The following is a 26,027-nucleotide window of genomic DNA, read 5'->3' on the forward strand; positions in this document are numbered from 1 at the left end:
CTGGGGGCTAACCACGACACATCAACCTTGAATTCTCGGAGGCGTTCTGCCTTTTCTTTGAGTTAGCGAGAGAAAATTTGACAGACGCTGACTGGCCTCGATTTCTTCGACAGCGCCTCCTATATACATATTTAAAGAAGATCTTGCATAGCCAGGACCCATAGAGAGTGCACATCATGCGAAATTTCATCTTTTAAGCTTTTGTAGTCCACGTAATGTAGAACCTTTTCCCCGAGCAGTTTGCTCAAGAGAAACGAGATGGCGCTTTCGGTGGCGCTCCGGACGTTGCCTCAGCGAAGGCGCACGAATACGAAGTCATTACCGCATCTGCCCAGATGCTGAGCGATCAGCTGTCGGAAACGTAACTGGGTTTTCAATAACGCAATGTGTCTGATTCACGCTGCAACTCGGGGGACGGTGTAGGGAAGACGTGTGCAAAGGTTGGGCGCAAAAAATAGTGTCTGGCATATTCACGAATGGAATTAGTCTGGGTGGCCAAATTCTTGGACCATTCCTACAGAGGTACTGCCTTTGTTGTAGGCTCTTCACGAAGCACGGACAAAAAATTGACTCATTTACCAGCGTGTCGTCGCTAACCTCCAAACAAAAGACTTCATGCTCGGAACGTCAACAATTGTTAGCATGTCTCTCGTGTCATGGTGACAAAGGAGCTTGCGCCGCCTCCTCGTGTAGTAAGTTTCTCGCACGTTATCTACACACGTGCACCCAAACTCCTATTCAAAGTTAAGCTTAATTTATTGCCAAAGTATCAAGAATAAGTGAATAGCGCACATTTGAATCAATGCGCCGAAGCAGGGGTGACGTAGACTACATATAATGCACGCGAATATCCCACAATCTAAACAAGTACTTAGCGATAATACGTCTTCACTACAAGCTATTACGAAATACTGAACGTGTACTTCCCACGCCTTGTGTGCGGCAAGAACTAATCTACCGCAACTGAGCACATCCGCCGGCGATTAGTAGAAAATAAACAATCAGACAGTGAGCGCACCGAGAAATGCAACTGAGTCCCAAACATGAGAAATCATTGCCTCAATATGATTGGCAAATTAAGAACGAAGAGATATAGACACTAATCCTGATTTAATCCATAAGGGCGAAGATCAGACAGCTTGGAACATATTTCTAGCCCCGGGTTTAGTACAAGCACTTTATACGCTATTTGCGCCGTTTTGACGTGGCGTAAGGGGCTCCCGAGGCGCTTGCATGTCATCCGAAGCTCTGCCCGCAAAAGTTTCGTGTCGTCAACGCTGTCGCCGTCTAAGATGTGCACAGCAACAGATGTCTGCTGTGCCGTACCGGCATCATGCACATCCATTGTAAACACGGATGCAATCGAGGCAGCTAAGGCAAAATATGCATGCGTCACCCCGTGATCAATGATGGTGGCGCCGATGGCATCGCCGCGAAAAGGCCCAACAGTCGATAAAACACGGTACCTTCTTGTAAAGCTAACACAAAATTACATCTTGTGCTATGAAATGTGTGAAATGTGTGTCATTTAGGTCATGAAACAGCCGCCTACGTCTTGGCGCTTTCATGGTCGCTTCCTAAACTTGATATGTACCGCATTTGGCACAGTATGACAAGAATGTATGACGAACATAAATGATCGGTCATCACATGAATGTCATGAAATGCAGGTCATGTAGGTCATGAAACAGCCACCCACGTCTTGGTATGTGTCAAAATTGGCATAGTCGACAAGAGTGTATGACGAATGTAAATGAAAGGTCATCACATGAATGTCATGACATGTGTGTCACGTAGGTCATGAAAGTGACGCCTGCGTCTTGCTGCTCCGATGGTCGTCTCGATAACTTGGTAGGTTTCCAAATTAGCATAGTATGACGAGAGTCTATGAGGAACACAAATGACCGGTCATGACATCAATATCATGACATGTTTGTCATTTAGGTCACGAAACAGCCGCCTACGTCTTCGCGTCTTCATGGTCATTTCGCTAACTTTGTAGGCTCCCTGAACACTCCTTCGCATGACATGGATTCCCTCAGGGCATGGGATCTGCCGGCTTTTAAGAATATAAACGATTACTACTACCGCTGGACCAGTAGCTATGGATGATAATAACGTCAGCCATGAGCGGTTAGAGAATTCGTCTTAATTTTGGCCTACTGCAGTTCTTCACTGTGCACCCATGCGAGTACGAGAAGGTTCTTGCGTTAATTTCACCCCATCGAATCGCTGTCGCCCCGACGTGGATGGAATGCGCGACCTCGAGGTGAGCAGCACGTTAATCTTAAGAGATGCTCACTTCGCACGGCAAATGTCGTAAGAGACATCACTGAGGATCGCTGTTGGGAATAAGCAACAATCGTCATAAACGGGCTTGGCAGGAGAAACGCAGCGGCACCGAGAGCTGGCTGACTTGATCAAGATGATGAGATGAACCTCTATTATGGCTCGCTCCCATAAAGGGGAATAGGCCAAGAATCGGGCGGAAGTAGGTAGACCCCCCCCCCCCCCAAAAAAAAAAAATCTTATTAGGGTACCATATTGTTGGGATATTTCGAGAAAACCAATGTCAGATTTTTTTGTTTGAAACAACTTTTATTAACGACCTGCCTTTTCTAAGTTGAGCGCTGCCCCGTCGACCTGGCAGTCACCACTTGAGGCATTTAGCCGAACAAAGAAGCTGTAGCTTTTGTGCTGCCGGGTCACCCGTACATGATCTTATACCTTGAAGTAGGTCGCCTTCTGTAGTACACATTCTCTTACAGTTGACTCTTGCTAGATTAATTCTCGGTTACATATTGTTCGTATGGCGCAAACGGGAAGAAGGATATAAATTAAGATTCCAGTATGCAGCTGATACAGGAATTTCAATCTGTCTCCCAACAGACTGTTTTGCCGAGGAGCAGTTGGAAGAGCGAGGCCGGATACAAAAAATCCTCATGCGGTGTTTGTAAATCGACGGCTGCTTGTGGGCAGGGTACAGTACAAATCGAGCTGCACCGTATTCCGTAAGAGACAATTCGGTTCCATTCAAACAGTATAGTCGTTTCCGCAAAATTAAGTGAGCAGACGACGGCATTAGAGGTTGGCTGCCCTTAGCCTCGCCTTCTCAGGAGATTTCCGCAGACACGCGTCCCGAAAGCTTTCTCCTTCTTGCGACCAGATCGTGAAATGAAAGTTCCGAAGTTCTGGAACTGGGTTTCTAGATTGGCGTGCAGGAGCTGTATGCACTTCAACACATTAACGAAGAAAGGTTCTGGGTCTTCCGAAGCGTGCGTAGAGTGCGTAGAATACCGCGTTGTTAATAAATGCCACGGCAGAGGGTGTCACCAACAGTTATAAATTGAGAGAGCCGTAATGAGCCCAAATTTAGAAATGTAATACATTCGAAAAGCATAAATTAGTTCAGTCTAATCAGCAAATTTACTTGTTTTTCAGACTCGCTAAAAATCAACTTTTAGCGCTCTGAGAATATGAACCCATTCCATTCCATCTCCATTCGGGAATCTCGAGCTGCAATTTATTATTCACTCCGTCTGCCTGACAAGTACCATCATTTCCCTGCAGCGGACTCAAAATGTGGAATCATTCCGGAATCATTCCAACACCGCAGTTCCCACTCCGCAACTCTGCTACTAAGTGCCCGCCTCCCGTGCTTACGGCGGACATTCATGGCGTTCTGTAGCGGTGACCTGGTACTCAGAATGTACGGCACACGATTCTATGGGCGGCCAACGTAAAGCCTAATATTCCGAAGGACCTGACCATTTGAATAACAGACAACAAATACGCAACCTCATTGCTGCGGTAACTGCATCATAAATGTACGCATGCGTTAATTTGATGCTTCTTTTGTTCATATTTACTATACCTGGTATTTTTCTTTTAGACTACATAGAACTTTTTCTTTCAAACCGCCTGTGGCATATGGCATACTTCTTGTCGTTGTGCTGCATTATTCCAAGAGGTGGACATTACTTTCACGGGAAATCGAAATCTGTAATAGGCTGGAAAAAAAAAACTACTAATTAATTTTCTGGTAATTTCGTTACGTCTCATATTGCAACCTGCTAGTAACAGCGCAAACTATTCTAGCGAAATACATATTGCAATTCACGAACAGTAGGTGATAAGTTCGCAAGGCGTATGCATCCCCTTGGCACAAGTATTTAGGATGGCACCACTTTACAGAGATTCATTCCCAGAGTGCGCGATGAAATACATGGGCGTTCCAGTTACCTTAAATTTGTTTATTTACATTGAATAAAGCTTTACTCTCTTTCTTTCTTTCTCTCTCTCTCTCCAGTTACGCGCTTCTACGCATAAAATGACGGTTTGTTGAAAAAGTAGGCGCAACAAAAGTGCATTTTTAGTGCATCACGCGAATATCTCGAAACACGTGCCATCTTTAGAAGGCGTTCCAGGTGGATCTGTCTTCCAATAAACCGGTTAGAATTCGTAAATCGCAGTATGTGGCGTAAATAATTAGATGAAACATTAATGAGCGATATTTCGGTGATTAGTCGATTTGACATTTCGATTTCTCATGTGAGTAATGTCCGCAGCTTCGAATAGATTTCAGATAAACACTATGATTATGCTTTCTGCCACAGGCAGCCTTTCTGCATGGTGTAACAAAAAGAAAAAGAAAGGCAGAAAAACTACATGTGATTTACGGCAAATTGCTCGAAATAGAAAAAAGAAATGAAAGAAACAGTCGAAATAAGAGCGTTCTGAAAGTGAGCGTTCCATATCGTTGTAGTTTTGTGTTTACAGCGCTTCACATAGATAGCAATCTAATCATCGTGTTACTTGTCTTTCTACCATAAACACGGGCAAACTGCATCTTTCGAGGCTCTCAACTTTAGGAGCATTACGCAATCTTACGGTTAAGCAATGCTCGCCGCAGTAGTAGCCCAGTGGCTATGGGCCACGCTGCCGAGCTCGAAGGCGCGGTTTCAATCCCGCCCGAGGCGATTGCATTACAATTGGGTCCGAATGCACAAACCGCTCGTGCGACGTACCAGTGGGGGAGGCACAGAGATTTGCTCTGTGCCTCCCCACTATAAAAATATATATAAATAATTTTGAGTTAAACAATATTCATCGTTAGGAGCATTTATAGAACAGCTACACCAGTATTTGAGAGCAATGTTAGCAATTCTTTCCCGAAAGTTCTGTTTGCGCTGGTTGCCAAGATTCAAGTCAAAAACATATTTTTTTGCCACTGTTGCTTTTGGTTTAAAAGGTTAACTGCTTTCTTGTGAAACATTTGCAGGTTTTCAAATCATCAGTCATGTCGCTAGATTGAAAAACAGTCATTCAACGAGCAGGCCTGGTACTGGGAAAGCCCGCCGGGCCCGGAGTCGCTTTTGGGTATCCACCCAACGCGGGAGCCGCGAGCAACGCTGGCCCGGTAGGCATGACCGGAACCCCGGATTGGCTTCCGGGTTCGAACCGGTATGCGACCGGCGGCGAATTGGAGAATATTCCGGGCTGCGGAGCGAGGTTCTGTTCTTCCTCGTTGGCCACGAGGCGATCGTAGTTCTGGTAGACCTGGTACAAAGCGTACAGGATACAGACCTGGAATGGAGCGAAACAGACAACGTTGCAAGCGGCGTCATTGCAGTACACGCATGTACACGAAATGTCTACGACGCTTGGAAAAAAGTATAATGCACACCCATTGTAATTTTCCGCTTGTGTGAACCAAGGTGCCTGCTGCGACTGAATATTTAAGTGCTTTCCGTGCCCAAATAGTCACACTCCCCGATTCAAGTTCTGGCGGCCTCGCTGATGCTAGCATACATTCGAGCGAACCTTAACCGTTTCAATGATCTTGAAAACCGAAAGACCAGCGCCTACTCGACACTTTCCTGCGTATACATAGCGTGCACACAATGCTTTCCGCACGGACCACTCCGCCGCACCACGGCGAGGCATCCACACGGCTGCTCAGCACGAACGCTGCCCATCGTGACTCCGCTGCAAATTCAGCTGAGCGGAGCGTGACGTTGCGCGTGCACTTGGCTTCGTCGCTTTTGCAGCCAAACACTTCGTGGGTCTAACGACCTTCTAACCCGGCACTCGCAAGACGCGCATGCGCGTTGCTACAATGTCAGCACGACGGCAGCTGCGGCATTGCTGCAACCATCCGTATGAATAAAGAAATTTGACTCCACTCTTCGCTATCAAGGTGGTTGGACAGCGAAGCTGTACACAACAGAACGATTACACATTGCCACGTAGCGTGAAATTAATCACATGGTGACACTCTCAGGCACTTTACCTAATTTTTAGCCTAAGACATTTCAACAGCCTCTACTTCGCTACTTGCTTCGTACGCTGTAGTTTCCGCTTCCCGTCAAGTGCAGTGTATGCAACTGTAATCATTACCGGGAAACGTTTGCGGCGAACGCTATGCGCGAAGGCGAGATTTCTGGTACGAGGCGAGGTTTCTGGCCGACGCTGCCGCTGCCGCGCATGCGCGCAGGTGGGCGACATCTGCTGGTGCTTCGAGGAACCCTACAGCCCACGCTGCGCGCGCCTCCCACAGATGCTATGGCTGCTTTTTAGTTGGTACCACCGCTGCTGCGTATGATGGAGCCTAACAGGGATGGATGGATGGATGGATGGATGGATGGATGGATGGATGCTATGAGCGTCCCGTCTGGAACAGGGCGGTGGGTTGCGCCACCAAGGTATTGTTATTATGTTGCCTAAAGTTCTACCTATGTCAAATAAAAAGAAAACAAAAAAATGCCACGAAGAATTCTCATCACCAAGCTTTCTGAACTCTCATCGGCAACTTTATTCAGAAAGCAATTATAAGGACACTCCAGGCGCATTTTGTCCGCTTTCTATTTATATTAGATACAATTCACAGAATTTTATTATCATCTTTTGTTGTTGAATTAGAGTTGTAAACTTGACAGTCTTGTTTTTTGAAAATTTACAATTTTCGCCAATCTTTTTTTTTTCGAATTGACAAACTAACTCAAAGATTCGAAACCAACAGTCACTAGTTCTTAAGTTTTTCTTTTAAATGCAATAAATCTCGTCAAATTTGGTGCGGTGGTGTCTGAGAAAAACGAATACTCCTTTTACATGTATTTATATAGGAGCACCCGACCTAAAGCTCCCTCTTAAAAGCGATCTGCGACGTGGTCAACGTGTGTGCCTGCGCGGACCATCTTCAAAGTGCTCTGCGATGTTTGCAGAGTGTGTTTAGTGCCGGTAGCTTCGTACTCGCAGTGCTTTTGACGTTTCGTTCGCTTTGAAGCGAGAAATGCATGAATGTCAATTCGATTGCTGCTGCCGCGGTTCCTGACCACAGAATTTTGACAGCGAGTATCCGCGCTCATCGAGCGACATGTGTTCATTTTACCTGTTCGCACATGACGCCGTATTGGTTAATTTAGTTCAAATACGTTGACGGGCTAGTTGGTTTGCATCCCTGATAGAATGCGTAAATGCGACTGAACAAGGACGTAAAAAGAAGCAGACACACAGAGACAGCGCTGTCTCTGTGTGTCTGTTTCTTTCTATGTCGTCGTTGAGTCACGCTTACACACTCTAAAATTCTGAATTTAGTAAGCGAATGTTTACAAATTCATGCGGCCGATAAACCTACTATCCTTACTTGTACAGCTATCTAGTTATTTGCTATCGGAATCGGTGCTTCGCCTTTCGAGCGGAACTACGATCTTTTTTTACGCCTCCGTTGTTTGTCGTTTCCCTACTTCCTGGAATCTTCCAATCGCACGTTACTGATCTCTATTGCGGACATGTTTACCTTCCCCCTGTTCTCGCTGAACCCAAGGACTTCAAGGAGGCCACAGGTACCTAAATCAACCGGTGGGCGGATACCTTCATATTCTAATAAAACATGCTCCATCGTTTGCGTGGCTTTATCGCAGCAAGCATATGCTTCTTCTTCCTTCTTGTATCTGGCTTAATAAGAGCGTGTTCTAAGGCATCGTGATCTCGCTTCGAAAAGTAATGAGCTTCCCTTTGAGTTACCATCAACTGTTTCTTTCGTGATTTCGTTTTTTCTTCGTATGTTCTTACTCATAGCATGTTTCTTTTCCATTTATGCCACCCATGAGATTACCTCAACTTCTCTGACTTTACACTTGACGTGCTTTGTTGCTGTGTTGCTCATCCTACAGGCCGCATACTTACTGGTACGCTTTCTAGTTCTTTTCCTACACCGCGAGTCAATGTTTTTCCTGTGCAAACACCTCAACACTCTCCCATCCCATTTACTTTCTTCCATATTCCTCAGCTGTTCCAGCCGATATCAACCTGCACAGCTTCATTTGTAGTCTTCCCGTGAGCGCCCAATGTGAGGTGTCCCACTGAGCTTTGGTTGTCATCGAGTTCTGATTGTACCATTGACTACAAGCTAATAACTGCATTTCCAAATGTAAGCCCTGGAACCATTACATCTTTTCATATACCCTGGAGCAGCTCGTACCTATTGTATCCCCATAGAGCTCTGTGTGTCATTATGGCCGCATTTCCCTTCGCGCTTGCTGTTATTCTTTTTCCTGTGTTTCCATATCTATTGGCTTTGTCTATCCATACACCAAGGTATCTATAGTCTTTTGACCGAGGTCTTTCCTGGCCCTGTACTAACACTGTCTGTTCACTGTGAATACCATGACACCTGATCTACCACGATGAATACCAAGACACCTGATTTTTAACGCTAAATTTCATACCTAAATTCTCGTCTTTCTAGCCACAGATATTAGCTAGACGTTGCATATCACTTTTCTTGTTAGCTAGCAACACAATGTCGTCCACATAAAACAAACCTGGAAGCTGCTGCTCTACTACTGTGCCAACCTGTTTGTATGAGAGAAAACCCGATATTACTTTCCTCTGGCGCCCTTTCTATCCTCACAATGAACATCGTAAATGAATAAAGGGCACCCTTGCCTCAGTCCCTCGTCGATATCAACTTTCGTCTCGCTCCACATCCCTTCCTATTCAACGCAAACGGTATTTTCTAGGTAAATCTCCCTCAAAAACTGTACGCATTCATCGCCTAAGCCTTCCCATTCCAGAAAATCCCACAAAATATCTCGGTCTACGTTTTCTTATGCTCCTGTAAGGTCTAAGAAGCCACATTTAACGGTTTCCGTTCTACTCTGGATATTTCAATACATTAAGTAAGGACAAGGGTTGTCGTCTAGACGCCCACCGATTCTGAAGCCATTCTGAAGTTCTCCGAATATGCCATTATTCTCTTCCCATGCTTGCCGCTTTAATTTGATTGCCTGCATTGCTAACCACTATATTACGGATGCAATATGGTCAACGGCCTATATGAGTTAATTCTATCCTCTCCCCTTGCATTTTTAAATTAAATTCATTCCACTTTGTCGCCAATTGCCCGGTATTCGGCTATATTTTAAGGTTTCTTTTATTGCGTTCAACAGAGCTTCCTTACATTTTGGGCCTAGTTCAATAATCAGCCTAACGCGAACCTCGACTAATCCTGTATCTGCGCGTTTAGGAATTTCCTCTTCGACTTTCTTCCAGTTGAATTTTGTCAACATCAGCTCCTTTTCTATCTAGTTCTCTTTCAAGCTCTTTTTTCTCTCAAATAGAACCTCGTGAGTGCCTTGGAAAATTTGGCCTGTTATTTTTCGCATGTAATTCAATACCGTGTCCCCTTCAAGCTTGTTCCTATTTTGGTGTAGGATATGATGTATCGTTCTAGACTTCCTGCCTAATAATAAGTTTATTTGGTTCCAAAATATTCTAGGTGCGGCCTTCATTTTCTCACGTATTTCTTAACCAACGTTCACTTTCACCTTCTATCTTTTCTTGAACGAGTACTTGAGCCACAGATTTTTTTCCCACTATATTTCCCATTTTCTGGCTACTTAATCCTGCGCCAACTGCGCTTAGTTTGACTGCTTGTGCTCTCGGCGTGCTTTCTGTCGTTCGGTGATCGCTTCTCCCTGTTCCACCATGTTTTGGGCATCTTTTCTTCTTTTCCAACGAGCATATTGCTTCTCTTTCCGTATTTCGGTCGCTATTACACCTAGAAGCTCACTATATTCACAGCTTTTGTTTGGCCATTTGCCAAGTTCATCTTCGATTCTTGCGACTATATTTGTTAATTGTTTAGTGTTCAAGTTTGGACAGACCATATTGCGTTCCTTGCTTTCTTTTCCAACTGCATATACGATTTTCAACATGATGCGCTTATGGTCATTCCCTATGCTGCTATACCCTTCCTAATCAATGGCCATTTCTCTCAACTTATCATGAATTCCTTCTGTCATCAGACCGTAATCAATGGTTGATAGCCGGTATCCCGCTTCCCACGTGGTCTGCCCTTCGCACTTAGGCCCTGTGCTCACGATAACGGGGTTATGTTGCTCACAAAGATCTGGCATTGACTTCCCGTTGTTGTCGGTATAGCCATCTAAATCCTGTATGTGGGCATTCATGTCACCTAACAGGATAATTTCAGCACCATTCCCGAAACCCTGAATATCAACGCTTATGCATTCCACTAACTCTTCATTCTTCTCTGTGGAATTATTTGAGGTCCACAAATACGTAACGCCCAGCGAATTTTTTTCCCCCTCATTGTACCTGATAACCAAAGATCCTCTGGATATTTGGAATTTACTCTTTTCCATTTGGCTCAAAGATGCATGAGCATTCCGACTCCCCCTCCCTTTCTTTCCGGCTTAGTTCTGTTGCACCCTTCTCAAACATAATTCTCTATCATTGGCGGCTCTTCCGAGTCTCTAAGGTGCGTTTCTGTAACTGCATACACCCCTATTTGTTCTCTATGTAACTGCTCCTCAACCTCTACCCACTTTTCCTTTCGTCTGTCGCCCTGCATGTTTATGTAGGCTATTGCATGGCGAGCTCTCTTTGTTGTTTTCATCCTTTTTCTGTTATTGACGGCGATGCTATTCTGAGGTTCCCCTAGGGGACCTTCTTCATTACTACCTACTCTGGCCTTCTGAGCGCCCATGGGCCCCCTAAAGAAGCAACAGTGCAACCAGCTAGTCTACAGCCCAGTTCTCGTCCAAGCCTGTAATTGAAGTGGTGGATCCGTCTCGTTCAAAACCACCACACCTTCTCACTTCCCTGTTTACTTCAACAACCTCGAAGCCTTTCTCTCGGCTCATTTTCCATATCGCCTCACAAGCAGCAACTACGGCTCTTTGTACGTGACTGCCACGAACAGGCACTTCTGGCACCGTGCACACCACGATCTGCACCCGAGGGGACAGCTCGCGCAAGCCGTCTGCACCCTTCGCCGAGCGCTGGGCTAGTTTCCTGTTTAGTAGTTGTAGTTTAGTAGCCCACCAGCTATTATCACAAGGCTGCGTACGTGGGCGTTTTCTGCGAGCTTCGCTTTTGCTTACTCCACGATAGAACTCGGTGTCCGCCCTGGATAGATGGATGGATGGATGGAAGGTGTATGTAGGCATGTATGTATGTATGTTTGTATGTATGTATGTATGTATGTATGTATGTATGTATGTATGTATGTATGTATGTATGTATGTATGTATGTATGTATGTATGTATGTATGTATGTATGTATGTATGTATGTATGTATGTATGTATGTATGTATGTATGTATGTATGTATGTATGTATGCATGCATGCATGCATGTATGTATGTATGTATGTATGTATGTATGTATGTATGTATGTATGTATGTATGTATGTATGTATGTATGTATGTATGTATGTATGTATGTATGTATGTATGTATGTATGTATGTATGTATGTATGTATGTTATGAGCGTCCCCTTTGGAACGGGGCTGTGGATTGTGCCGCCAAGCTTTCGCTATTATACTGCCTGATATGTTACCTAGGTTAAACAATAAAAAAAGAAAAAAAAAACACTATGAAATACCACACCCAAATTTTCTGATCCCCTATTTCGAGCGGTGCTTTTGTACGTCTCCGTCTTTTGTCGTTTCCCTAATTTTCTTCCACCAAACCTCCAACCGCCTCGTACTAATGCCTATTGCGGACATGTTTACCTTTCCACTGCTCTCGATGAACCCAAGGGCTTCAAGGAGGCCAGTGGTGCTTAAATCGACCGCTGGGTAGACGTCTTCACATTCTAATAAAACATGCTTCGTAGTTTCCCTAAATTAACCGCAGCAAGCACATGCTTCTTCTTCCTTCTTATATCTCGCTTTATAGGTGCGTGTTTTATAGGCATCCCGATCTCGCTTCGAAAAGTAATGAGTTTCCCTTTGAGTTATCATAAATTGTGTCTTTCCTGATTTCGTTTTTTCCTCTTAAGTAGTTACTCGTGGCAGGTTTCTTTTCCATTGCCGTCACCCATGAGATTATTTTAGCCTCTCTGACCCTACAGGCCGCATACTTTCTGGTAAGCTTCTTAGTTCTTTTCCTGCACTGTGAATCAATGTTATTCCTGTACAAAAACCTGTTCACTCGCCCAGCCCATTTACTTTCTTCAATATTCCTGAGCCGTTCTTCATGCTCAGTTTTACTGCGAGCTTCGCTCACTTCAAAACTAGTCCGGAAATGCCGGAATGCACGGCTGCGAGCGCCATCTCGTCGCGCTACAAGGAACCCCAGCGGCGCACGCGAACGGCGGTGTGGTAAAGGTAGGTTGCATAATCGCGGTCTCAGACATCTTGGTCACACCACATGTAATGTTTTCCAGGCCATTCTACGCGACGGATCCCCGAAAATTTGAGCGTAGCAACGTGGCCACCCCGATATACAGCTCGAGCTTAAGGTTTCAGATGCTACGATTGCTTACGCCACGTCTAGACGTATGCTCTCATTGCGCGTAAAAGCTCCAGGATAAGCTGACCAACCACGAAGAGAAATGTTTTAGGCAGATATGAACCGGATAAAGTGTATTGCAGACTTACCTTTATAAGAAAAATCACCGTGTCGATTAGTGCGTGCTCGGAGAAAGACATGGTCTGAAAAATTTGAGGAATAAGGAACGGGAAAAAGGAAATGAAATGATAAGAAAAGCGCTGAGCACAGCTGAACCAAGTACAGCAGAGACAGCGTTAGTTAAGATGACATAATGCACTAACGCGCAAAGCTTAAGTAACTACAAAAGCCATCTACGAGAAAGCTCGCAGGACAACGCCAATTTTACAACTATCATTGCTCACAATGTCAGTCATCCTAATTTTAGAGCCTGCTTCAGTATGTCTATACGACGGCCATTAAAAAAAAGGCACGGGAAAGAAATTCCTTATTTCACGGAATTTCCGCGGAATCTCCTTATGAAGAGATAACTGATTGAACGTAATCTGACCTCCAGTGTAACTCAAACAAACATTAGAAGGGGTACATTGACTTAATATTTTCGATGATTCTTTTTTTATGCGTTGAATGAAGGTCCTAAACCTGTAACCAATAAGAAAGGTTCTGCAAGCGTCAGAGTACCCTAAATAATAATCTGTAATAGCTTTTCTGCAGACAGTTTCGGTATTGCTGTCATTACCGCTTTAAGCTCCACGAAGATGCCGCGCCGAGCTTTGCGGTCCGCTCATGAGTGGCATTCTCCAGGCGTGCAGTGTTACTTTTATCGTATTACAGACATATCTTTCGCACCACTCCGCATAAGATGATAATTGACATTGAAAGCAAATTCCCTGCTCGTCATTTGCGTCGCGTTTTCTTCGTCAATGTTCGCGTTAACAGGTCTGGTACATCATTTATTGTTTGTCGGCTAGTTTGCTTGGGAAATTGTCACAATAAATGAGAGAAGCAAGGGCGTCATTCGTAGCACTTACATCAAGCGATTTTTCGTCCTTCGTCCGATTTTTCGATTTTTCGTCCGTCTAAACAGAAGAAAGTGAAAAAAAAAAACAATCGTTGCAGCTTCACATGTAATACGAATGACCTCCTGGCAGTTCATGCAGTGTAGTAGAGCGCTCTTGTCAGCAGATCGTTGACAACGAGAGCCAGCCACAGATTCGAGAGAAGGAAGGAGGACTCGCCCAATGTACTTGAGTAATCCCTACGTGAAGCTTCCGTGCAGCCGGCGTCGAACGATCAGACGCGCGTACAATGGAGGAGCCCTTCTTCTGGATCTCGTTTCTGGACGTGTCCAACAGCTTTCGCTGTACTGCACGGAATTGGTCATATGGAGCGCAGTCTCATACGCACACTGATTAGGATCAGATCGTTAAGCACCTCAAGCAATTAATTAATTAAAATAATAGATCTAAATTCTGGCACCGCGGCCAGGATTTCATCCTAGCATCTCATGGTGGTAGTGGTGGTGGCAGCGATTATTATTATTATTATGAGGACTTACTTATGTCCCCTTTGAAATGGGGTGATGAGCACTAGTCACCTAGCCTGCTTGAGTTGCTCACGCATGCTACACGTGCTTCTCATTCTAGCATTTTAACGCGACAGCGTTAAGGAGCTCGTGTCGTTGAAAAGCCGGTGTCGTCGGTGTCGACCGTGAGCGATAAATCCCGGGAGGCATTTCATAAATAAAAAACAACTTGCAAGATCGGCTGGGTGGGTATCCAACCAGGGTCTCCGGAGTGTGAGACGGAAACGCTACCACTCAATCACGAGTTCGCTGCTTCAAGGCGGCTCAAAAGCGCCTGTAGTGAATGCAGTGTTGCCTTAGAAACGTGCCGTACAATGTTGTACTGCGGTGTTTATCGGTAATTATGAGCCTGTAACTTATAGAAGGCGCATTTACACGTACAGCGAAGTATGTTTCCGCTACACTTCTCCGCTCTGCGCACACGCAGAGAGATCTTGCGGCAAACACAGAAGACCCCCTCCTCGCAATGGGCGGCGCTTCCCCGACACGTGGCGCGCCACTCGCCCGCTTCACCCCTTCGGGCCGTGCGGGGACCGGTGCGAGGATGCCCCACTACCCTTGCGTTTAGTAAGTTTTCTCGCTCTCTCCCCTTCCAAATTCCAGCGTGCGTCACTCGAACTCTCGTGTTTAGGTGACGAGGCTCCTCTTTACGCTCATAGCGAGATTCCTAGGTGCAGAATCCGATGCGGGACGCCTCTGACGTGATCGCTGCGCCTTAGCACGTCTGGAGGGAAAGCGTCCCCTGCGATGTGCGCCGAGCTGCTTCCGAGGAGTCATGCGTCTGCGTGGTGCTCCCAAGCGAGATAGAGGACGATCTCGTCGAGGTGGCAGCCCCATGATCGCGTCGGCCTTCATGGCGCGTAGCGGCCCGGCTGTGCGTGCCGATCAAAACGTTTGGGTGGCGTAGATCGTTTCTCCCTACGAGACACCGAGTTCTTTGGTTCGTTCCGCTTGCTGAGGTGCACGTTTCGTTGCCGCGCCGAACGCTCACCGCGTGATTGGTGGATGCAAAGTCCGATTCGGGGCGCCTGGTAAGTGATCGCTGCGCCGTAGCGCATTGTCTTACACCCCTTGGCGGGTCGATGGGAACGCTGTCGCGTTCCACTCTTGAAGGCGAAGCTTAAGCGTCCTCGAATTTTTGGATACAACTCTTTAATCCTTTTCCCCTTGCTGAAAACTTCTCTATCTACGTTGTACCGCTACCTATGCTTGCAAAAGATCCGGTCGTGTCAATTTCTTTTCTGTTTCTTTTTTCGACAGTACTCTAACTGTCCCTTACTTAACTCGACTGCTGAGCGGTTGATGTTTCGGTCCACTTTAAATCCAAGCGCTTCTGGAAGGTGTATGTTGCCTTCGAGTCTCATTGGGTGAATCCTTTCGCATTCCATTAGGATGGGCTGAGTGGTCTAAGGATATCCGCTGCAGCACAGCCATAGCCACAGCGTCACCACGGCGCGCGTAACTCACGCACTTCTATGCGTCTCTGAAAAAATTCAGAGAAATCTGAAATGACAGTTCCCCTCTGGACCATGGAAATGCTCCCATGCTATAGCTACCTCTGAAACCTGGTAGTGTTGGCTGTCTGCCTTTACTGGCCTTTGGCATTCGAACTGCGGAGGCACCCAGTACTGCAGCTTCGGTTAGCTGAATGATTAGAAAGTCCGCGATTATAACTCGTGGAATGTTAAAAAAAAACACAAGTTCTGAGATATTGCGTGCGAAAGTTGTGACCTTATCATTATGAGGCCCACCGTATACAGGGGTGCACCCCGGATTCATTTTCTTCATTTATTATTCTTCAACGTGCGCTGAAATCTAAGCACAGAAGCATTCTTACGTATCGCTGCCATGGAAACGCTACCGCCGCTGCCGGTTACGAACGCGCGACCTCAACATCAGCAACGCGACGCCATCGCCCCTACGCTACACCGCTGCGTGTGCAGCTTAAACCATCAACGTCACAGTCACGGCCATTTTTATCGCTGCGTATACCACATTGAGGTTGCGGCCATTACAGCGAGTCCGTTGCTAACGCGTCCCAAATCAAGGCGCCGCTTTGATATTGTAGCAGCGTACGACTCAGAATATTTGAAGCAGCCCCCCGTATACTGGCGGCAGAACTTCGCATTTGGTTTCATTCGTATATATACACAGTAAGTATTTCAACTATCGTTAACCAAACATTTACAAACTATGGCTCCATATGCGATTATAAGCCCTACGGTGTTCGGTCATACGTCCTTTTCCACCACCAAGATAATTTTGTGTACTAATTACCCGTATAATAATTCCCCGTAAATTAAAAGCCTTTTATTTACTGAGTTATGGCTTCAATTCACTCGGGAAACGTTTTCTGGTGTCTTAAAAGATGCCACTCCATCGCTTTCAGCGCGTTATGTCCTCTGAAATTATTTTCCACGCATTGCGCGTTGAGAGCGAAATAGAAAATGTGTCGCGTGATCACGTATATGGCCACGTCATGACACCACTACAAAGATCACGGCGGTCTTTCGCAAGAACTAAATACGCGCATTGCCTGACCCGGTAACCAGGTGGTCACTGCGTACACTCTGCTATCGTCATGCGTAGTTACACGCAGTTCGCGATGAAGGGAAGCCAACACCATTAAATCAACAACGACAGCTTGTCACTTCCAGAGGATTTCCGAGTCCGGCCATGAGCGGAGTTATTCGCTTGAGATCAATTTCGGGATCGCTACTGTTACGACACTAACTTAGGTAATCAGGCGACATTTTTTGGTATTGCACGTGCTAAAAGTAATGCACCGAAGAATAACTGCACAAGAGATAGCCCACTGACAATAATAGAATGGCATGTTTCCTGATTGAATAAGAATTTGGCAATTGGAAGTCGTGTCCTAAATTAAGTGATTCAAAATCTTCTATAATTCCTTGTGGTTAGCCATATATTGAGTGCAGAAAAGTTATGCCGAAGGCGGCAGAAAGCTTATGGCCGAACACCGTTGTTCCCATAACCGTATATCGTATTAATTATTCTTTTCCTTTCATAGCTGGAACAACCTGTATATTATCCATCGACAACAGATAAGGAAGTGTCTGCTCGTTTTGTCAAATAACAAAAAGTAAGGTTTGCACAACAAGCTAAGGTTCACCATAGAAGTATTTCAGCTTTGGCAAACAGCGGTGTCTTACGTTCTTGCTCAAGAAGTAACTGAAGAACAGTTCTGTGACGTAGAAGCCGCAGGTAGACAAGGTGTTCCAGATGAGGAACAGTCGAAACTTCTGCTTTGCCTGACTCTGCGTTTGCAACAGAATCGACGACAAGAATCAGCAGTCATACAAGGGCGCTCCTCTAAGCAGTCCTGGCATGTAAGGCAAACACCTTTGCCTGACAAATGGAATTGCATGGATGGTGCAGTGATGCGGCAGGGCACATGTATTACGAAGATATGCAGCTCGGTTTCAAATATAACGAAATGAACAGACACAACATAGCCTCTCTTTTTGTGCGACGGATTTGCTAACGGTGAAAAAAAAAACGCACCCTAACGCGCTCAATGTTTCAATTTAGCTGTCTGTTGCAGAGCTTACTTGAATTCGACACTGGCGCCTGTCGTCTGTCATGGTTACCGCATCGAATTTGTGTACGTGATGCTCCGTCATAAAGACGCATCACCTTAATGCGGTAGCCGAAGGTTGGTTGAGTGAGTGAAATTTGCCTCAATGTTTCAATTTAGCTGTCTGTTGCAGAGCTTACTTGAATTCGACACTGGCGCCTGTCGTCTGTCATGGTTACCGCATCGAATTTGTGTACGTGATGCTCCGTCATAAAGACGCATCACCTTAATGCGGTAGGCGAAGGTTGGTTGAGTGAGTGAAATTTGCAGCTATAGTGAATCCGTACCAACTGTATTCCATCACCACGTGGGAGAACGTGGTGCTTAGCGATTGCCCTCCTGCACTCACAGGTGAAGCGTGCAAGCCAGAAACAGGCACCACCTCGTTTCGGATGCCATCGCACGAGGGCTGGCGCGCTATGCTGTACATGTGCATTCTGAGCCATGACATCATAATTATGCACTCCATGAGCTATATCGTCGCTTTCTCAAAGTGCGCCTGGTAATTCATTTTTGGAGATGACTCCCTCTATAGTTACAAGATCGCTCAAGGCTGTCAATTCCGACACTTCAATAACCTAGAACCGCTGTCTAAGGACATTGGCGAGTAAGTGCGTTTCCGAAAACACGTGACGCCCGATGCAATTATCCGCCAATGTTGTTTGCAATCCCAGAAAATTCTAATCAAGAGACAAGTCTGGAAACGAGAGCTGGCGCTGTTCACGTACCGGGTTTCTCAACGCATGGAGCATGGTTACGTCGCTGACAAGATTGAGGGCACATCCGACGCCATCGATAATGTCGAAGATGACTCCTTCCTCTGTATGAAAAGAGCAGCAATGAAGGTGGAGCAGGTGCTCCGGTAAATGGTAACACAGTGTTTCACTTCGCGTGAATTCACTCGAAAACAGGAGTCTGCATTCCGTGATCACCAGTGTGCAGTAGCTGAGCAGAAATTTTATTATCAAGGAGTAGAAAAGCATAAGTGCTTGGTTATACTGCTTGTAGCGGCCAATTCCAGAACCGCTCAAGATCACTTTTTGTGTGGGTGTCAGAACAGAAGCCGTCAGACATGTTCCATTCGAAGAACGGCTGCTCATCCCTCCGGTGATTTCGTGAACCTGGCGCACCACGACATATCAACCGCGAATTCTTGGAGACATTCTGACTTTTCTTTGAGTTAACGAGGCAAAATTTGACAGGCGCTGACTGGCCTCGTTTTCTTCGACCACACCGCCGATATATATATATATTTATATATATATATATATATATATATATATATATATATATATATATATATATATATATATATATATATATATATATATATATATATATATATATATATATATATATATATATATATACGTGATTGGCAAATGAAGAACTAAGAGCAAAATACAAAAACCTTAGCGGAAAGTTTGGGCAGCTTGAAATATATTTCTACTCCTGCTCTTAGTACAAGCGCCGCATAGGCTGCTCGCGCCGTTTGGACGTGGCGTAATGAGTTCCGAAAGCGCTTGCACGTCGTCTGAAGCTCTGGTCGCAAAAGCTTCGTGTCGTGCATCCTGGCGCCGCCTAAGATGTCCACCGAAACAGATGTTTGCTGTATGCCGCACCGGCATCATGCACATCGATTGTAAAGGCGGAGGCAACGGAGGCAGCTGAGGCAAGACATGGACGCGTCACGCCGTGAGCAAAGATGGCGGCGCCCACGGGCTCGCCATGATGCCGTGCAAATGGTCTATAGTCCAGAAAACACGGTACCTTCATCTAAAGCTGACACCAAATTACATTTTGAGCTCAACGTGTAGTTGCTCTGCCTCATGGTGTGCGTTCCGCTCCTACTAGGGCAAAAACAGTGGCCTGCTCTCTTCTGCTAACCAATAAACGAATTAGTTAATTAGGTACATACAGGAGTCATTTTGGAAGTATACGTCTCGACTTGCTCTTCGGATAGTGTCGTTTATTTAAAAGGTTTGTTTAAGGACAAAAGGATCCTCTGAAGACCGCAGCTTTCGCGTTTTTCATTTCTTATATCTGCGCCCTCCATACAGGTTGTAAATAAATATCAGCATAGCAAGCAAAACCATTTCCTTACATTTGAAGCTATACGCTGCTAAAGGTGAGTATAAATTGTCACAAAAGTCGTCGTGAAGACTTTGAATAGTGCCAGCAGTGTAGGAGGAAGCAAAGTAAGCTCTGATAGCATAGAATTGATCGATTTAAGTCGTAAAAAAAATATATGCCTAAGGACGTGCGGAATAGCAAGGTGCGCAGATTTTGTATGGAGCATTAATTACTCACTGTCGAGTCCACTAGCGACAGCCATGACACTTGTAACGACCCAAAAAATGTTGCTCGCCTGCAAAGAAAGAACAGAAACGTATCCTTAGGCTCTTCAGAAAGCTCGTTGGCACGAATATATTAAATTCAATAGGTTTATTTATCTAGCTATTCAATATATCTGATTGGCATGGTTGACTGATTTGATCCAACGCTACTATTAGCTACGCCAAGGCTTGATGCTAAATGAATTTTGAATTTGAATTTACTTATTTTTCATTAGGAATGGAAGGACGCCCGAACGAAAAATTGAAAAAGTTAGTTAACTTTACGGATGTTAAGTTCAGCCTTGCAGGGCTAACAACACAACAAAGAGGAAACCATCTACATAAATTTATGATCTTCAATATCTTTAGCAAATAGTAAAAAACTAAATACAAGACACATCCACTGATACATGCCAAGCCAGTATCGCAAATTTTCAAGCTCTGAATTAAATCGTCCATAAATATTTGATAGACACATCTCTACACACTTACAATACTTAATGGCAGCATTTCAACATTGATACTCATATGCTGTATACAATAATAAAAGAACGCATGAATTTCAACTGTATAAGTTCAATAATGGTGTATACGGCTCGCACTTCTGTTAAGGAAGACGGCATTTCTGATAGCGACCCTCAATAAAAGTTTGTTGACAATTCTTAACGTGTACATCTCCATGTAGACTGCTTCGTGGGCTGTACAACACACACGAGTATTTACAGCTTCGTTTACTACAAAACAAAGTTCGAAGGTAACACAAAGGTGAATAAAACATAAAAGTTAAATAATTTTTTACGCATTCGTAAACCATGATCCGGTAGATCTCTAGCGCCCCTTGTGTAAGATGTCTCCCTTTAGCCAGCAAGCCTTGGTGTAGTTTGGGACACACATGGGCATAGTGGAAGGAAAAACAGAGGAGGAGACCTTTGTTAAACTCAGTGATGCCGGGAGATGGCGTGGCGTGCGCACACCGTACGCAGCGACCCGACCAACGGATCCGATCGCGGTGTTAACCATCGGGGCACCGTTGCCCAAGTAATTTCGTCCGAGTATTGCGTTGTAGCATTGAAAGGAGTTCGTAACGGACTCCACAAGTTAGACAGGGAGAGCGGTCGGTCCCCGACACTTATGCCAGCTTTTCTGAAAACAAATCTGTGCATTCTCACCGCACTGCAAGAGTGCACTGACGATGAGTGGCAGGACACCTTAGGTATGTCAGGCCTTATGGCTAGCCTACCTGCAGTTTATGAGAACAAACACGTATGCCTGTCGTGGCTTTACGGGAATCGTTTTGCTTTATTCAACAACTTCCGGGCGTGAGCGAGGTGGAGATGTGACGAGCCACAGCGCGGCGGCGAAGAGGTCAGCAGAGGAAAACGTAGACACGCGGTTACATAAACTGACCGCGACCACACTTATATTGTTCTCACATTAAGTGTAAGCCGCCGGGGTTGCTCAGTGGCTATGGTGTTAGGCTACTGAGCACGAGGTCGCGGGATCGTATCCCGGCCACGGCGGCCGCATTTCGATGGGGGCGAAATGCGAAAACACCCGTGCACTTAGATTTAGGTGCACGTTAAAGAACCCCAGGTGGTTGAAATTTCCGGAGTCCTCCACTACGGCGTGCCTCATAATCAGGAAGTGGTTTTGGCACGTAAAACCCCATAATTATTTTTTTTAACGTTAAGTGTACCTTCATGTAAACAAAGTTCTGTGCTATCCTCCGTCGGGTGCCGAAGAGTAAGCGCGCATGCGTGCAGCTATATAGCGTTGACCGGACCTAACTTGCGACAACCCGCCGTTCGACGTGTGCGCAGGCGCATAATTTCTTCTGTCGGGCCTTGTCCACTCTTGCACCGCATCCGCCAACGCTCACTTCCCTTCGCCCCTCGAGCACACAGACAACACATCTGCGGTAAGGAGGGTTCGTCCCTTAATTACTCAGAGGAACCACTTCTTTCGCATCATTCCACATGGCTGTTTTGCGTGCCACAAATGCATCGTCCGTTCTCAAGAGCGAGAACACTACACCGCTGACACTGACCTGCAAGGAGTTGATCGCACATATTCGGAAGCACGGCGACTTCAGTGTGTGATGACGCGTTAGCATGGATTCACCAGAGATGGGTAATATGTTCCCAGATCGTCCTTGTTTCATGGCGTGGTTTGGGTGGTGCACGGCGTTGCGTGCGCACTCGTTTCATGCTTTTTATTTCTTCCATTCTCACCTGGCCACAGTAACAGCCGGGAGATCACCGTCTAGATAAAACGGCGGAACACAACACGGAGAGTAACGCGATGCTGTATACACGACGCCTTTGCCACGGCATGAGACCTATACTGGGCAGCACACGCTTGAGGACTGCCCACCATAACCAAACCGCCATTGTGTTCCGACAACATGGCCGCTACAGCAAAAATTACCACATGACTTCAACCACACGTTTCTCCTAGGGCGCGGAGTGGGTATGGCCTCTCCAGATTTTTTTTCTTTTCCTTCCTCCATGCACGTAGGCCAGTAGTCAGGTGGTTCTGAGCGTCTCAGACGTTTGTTATATGTTGCTGTGCCTTGCTTTGTTGATACCTTACCTGTATAGCGATGTAAGCAGTCACAATATAACTTGCAGAAATTATTTTCCCCCTTAAATCCATTACCACTACCACTGGACCAGTAGCTATGGATGAAGACAACATAAGGCATGCCGCAGTAGGAGAACCCGGATGAATTGTTTATCTCATCGGGTTCTCCTCCGTGGGCTCATCCGAGTAAAAGTGCCTTCGTGCCTTTCGCCAACAAATTGTTGTCGCCACGACGTGGATCGAACCCACGACCAGGAGGTTAGCAGCGCGCAAATCTTGAGAGATACTCGCTTCCCATGAGAAGCGTCGTGAGAGACATCACTAAGGATGGCTGTTGGGAATAAGCAATAATCATCATAAATAGGCTTGGTACTGTTTTGATCCGCCTACTTACGGTGCAGAAGTAGAGAATACAGCGGAAAAACAACAGGTCTTGCATCGCGGGAGGAGAAGCAGAGCGGAACCGAGAGCTTGCTGGCTTGTTCCGTGACGCCAAAACTCGGGTCGTTTCTTTTTCTGCCTTTGGCACGTTCAATGTGCGCGCGCCTCGTGAGAAGGCTGTGGGTTTAAACCATTAATTGGACGGAAAAACAAGGTGAATAATAAGAATCATAAAGGACGAGATTTCAATTACGCAGATGCCTTGCAGTAATAAGAAGTGACGAATGTTAAATAAACGAGTGTTGAGGCCACAAAAAATTAGCAGAATTAGGTGTTCCGGTAAGAAACGGGCGTCGGCTCGGTCAAACCTTTGACTGCACCTAGCAATCATGATGATGATTTCTGTTGGTATCTCCTTGGAAACCGGACGGCGACAGAGAGTTTACCTAGCCCGCTTGAGCCAATGAGGTTTTACTTCAAATAGTGCATTCTAGCATATTGCCTACCTCTCCCATCTGACTCATCGTGATCTTCCTTCTCTCCACAAAAACTCTTGAATCTACTATACTCTATCTCAGTAGTACCTTGCTGAAATGTGGAAGTCGCAGAATTAAATTGCCCCAAAAGAAGGGCGAAAGCCTCTAAAGATTTGACTATCCGCACTCCGTCCTGTGCTCGCCACTTTATTACATCAAATGAATCGTCCCTGGTACAGATAACTTTACGAGATAATGCAGAAGTAGGCAGAATGCTTGATTGCGACATAACCCCCAACTTAGACATGACGGGTGACTATATTCGTCGCCACTTTGATCTAAAGGAGATGTTATTAGCGATCATCATCATCACAACCACCAAACCTACCATAATTGTAATCATTATGATAATATTCGTCATCGTCGTCATCGTTACCGGAACTCGTCATCCACCCGCGAATACAATGAATCTACCAGGGAAACGAATGCTGGCTTCTGGAAAATCTCGCAATCTTTGTGAAGCGAAGCCTTCGTGAAGGGTTTGATTAAATGCCATTAATTTGCATATTTTATTCTGGGATCCTTGGCGTAAAGGAAACTGTCGGGCTCGCGTGCTCATAATATGCAATGGGAAATACAAGGCAATCCTATACAAAGCTAGTTGACGTTGGCCCTATAGAAGTATGTATAAGTACCATTGTAGCTTAACGCTTAGAAGATCGGGTTGCTGTGTTGGAGGGCCGAAGTTCATTCTCAGCATCGGGCGCGTAATTTAACTTCTTTTTTTTTGTGTGACTTTTTAGCAAGACAGCAGCTGCGCCTGAAGCCATGATGAGGAAATTCCAGGGAGGGATCACAAAGAAACCTTCACTTTATAAATTCCTCGAAAAGGACTAGTCCTTCTTCAACTGCTAAGCAGTGTCGGACGTGGTTTCCATTGTAGCTTCGCGCTACTCACGAATTAGTGACAGTATTTTTGCCGGTCAGAAAAAGAACTTCTGCAGTGAATCTGCGACTGGGATATGACACGCTGTAAAGCGCTTACCTGAAAACTTCCAAAAAATATTCGAAATAAATGCGACAGTTCGAAATGATGACAAAGTCGTGCAAGATAGCCACCGGAGCTAACGCAACGGGATATACCTGTGTTATTGGACATGTCACAGGCGATGTATGGTGCGGACAAAGTGAACATTGTGCTTCGTAATACAGGCTGTTTTGGGAAATTACAAAATTCTGCTAGTTTTGGCTGTCCACTATGAATGACGAAAGCCGAAGCGGCGCCATGTTTACCATGGTTGCGCATGTGGCGTGCGGGCGGTCTCACGGGCAGCTTCACTATAGTTTGAGCTGTGATCGTGCAAAGTCACATAAGCCTACGGTTCCTTTTCTTTTTCTATGTATGAAGACATGGTTTGTGAACCCTTCTGCGAGCTCATAACTTCAACAGACGAGTGCACACTCCTGCAGAACCGCTTCCACGACTGAGTGGAATATTTTGTCATTACACGGAGGAGAGTAAGAACATCGACGTAGTACATCGACTTTTTTCGCAGGCCGACGCGGGAACGTTGATACGTGGCACAGAGAACAGCCGTGAACACGTGACTGAAGCGCAGATTGAACGCCAACCGGAAGCTAGACATCATCAAAAAGCTGGATCTCGAACACCGGTAGCCGCTTCCTCGCCATCTGGCGGATATCAACGTCCCGAGTGCCACCAGGGACGAGGTTTGTAAGATTCGAGTCGGCGACTTTCGCGGCAGCGTCTCCAACGCCACGCATTCAACACGGCATGTGTTTTCCCAGTCGAGTAGAAAAGTTTTCGACGCAATCAGGCGATTTATTTTCATGAAGAACCTGGGGGCTAACCACGACACATCAGCCTTGAATTCTCGGGAGCGTTCTGCCTTTTCTTTGAGTTAGCGAGAGAAAATTTGACAGACGCTGACTGGCCTCGATTTCTTCGTCAGCGCCTCCTATATACATATTTAAAGAAGATCTTGCATAGCCAGGACTCATAGAGAGTGCACATCATGCGAAATTTCATCTTTTAAGCTTTTGTAGTCCACGTAATGTAGAACCTTTTGCCCGAGCAGTTTGCTCAAGAGAAACGAGATGGCGCTCTCGGTGGCGCCCCGGACGTTTCGTCAGCGAAAGCGCACGAATGCGAAGTCATTATCGCATATTCCCAGATACTGTGCGATCAGCTGTCGGAAACGTAACTGGGTTTTCAATAACGCAATGTGTCTGATTCACGCTACAACACGGCGGACGGTGTGGGGAAGACGTGTGCAAAGGT

General features: G+C 45.7%; 1 protein-coding gene across 2 annotated transcripts in view; it reads right to left on the reverse strand.

The window, feature by feature from the left end:
* LOC135919315 (mediator of DNA damage checkpoint protein 1-like) overlaps window positions 1-23,378 on the reverse strand; it is a 72,513-nt gene extending 49,135 nt beyond the window's left edge. Inside the window, exons 1-7 of one of the 2 annotated variants that reach the window (XM_065453050.2) lie at window positions 23,263-23,378; window positions 20,260-20,317; window positions 18,678-18,769; window positions 17,525-17,629; window positions 13,798-13,845; window positions 12,916-12,969; window positions 2,465-5,586 (exon numbers count right to left, since the gene is read on the reverse strand). In XM_065453050.2, coding sequence (XP_065309122.1) covers window positions 5,326-5,586; window positions 12,916-12,969; window positions 13,798-13,845; window positions 17,525-17,629; window positions 18,678-18,769; window positions 20,260-20,317; window positions 23,263-23,307 — 663 coding nt within the window. In that variant the 5' untranslated portion in view covers window positions 23,308-23,378 and the 3' untranslated portion in view covers window positions 2,465-5,325. Of the gene's footprint in view, window positions 1-2,464; window positions 5,587-12,915; window positions 12,970-13,797; window positions 13,846-17,524; window positions 17,630-18,677; window positions 18,770-20,259; window positions 20,318-23,262 lie in introns of those variants that run through there. The other variant, XM_065453049.2, reaches the window with a different exon arrangement.
* Window positions 23,379-26,027: the final 2,649 nt, after the last annotated feature.

Source organism: Dermacentor albipictus, chromosome 2, assembly GCF_038994185.2.
Source record: "Dermacentor albipictus isolate Rhodes 1998 colony chromosome 2, USDA_Dalb.pri_finalv2, whole genome shotgun sequence".
Classification (NCBI taxonomy): domain Eukaryota; kingdom Metazoa; phylum Arthropoda; class Arachnida; order Ixodida; family Ixodidae; genus Dermacentor; species Dermacentor albipictus.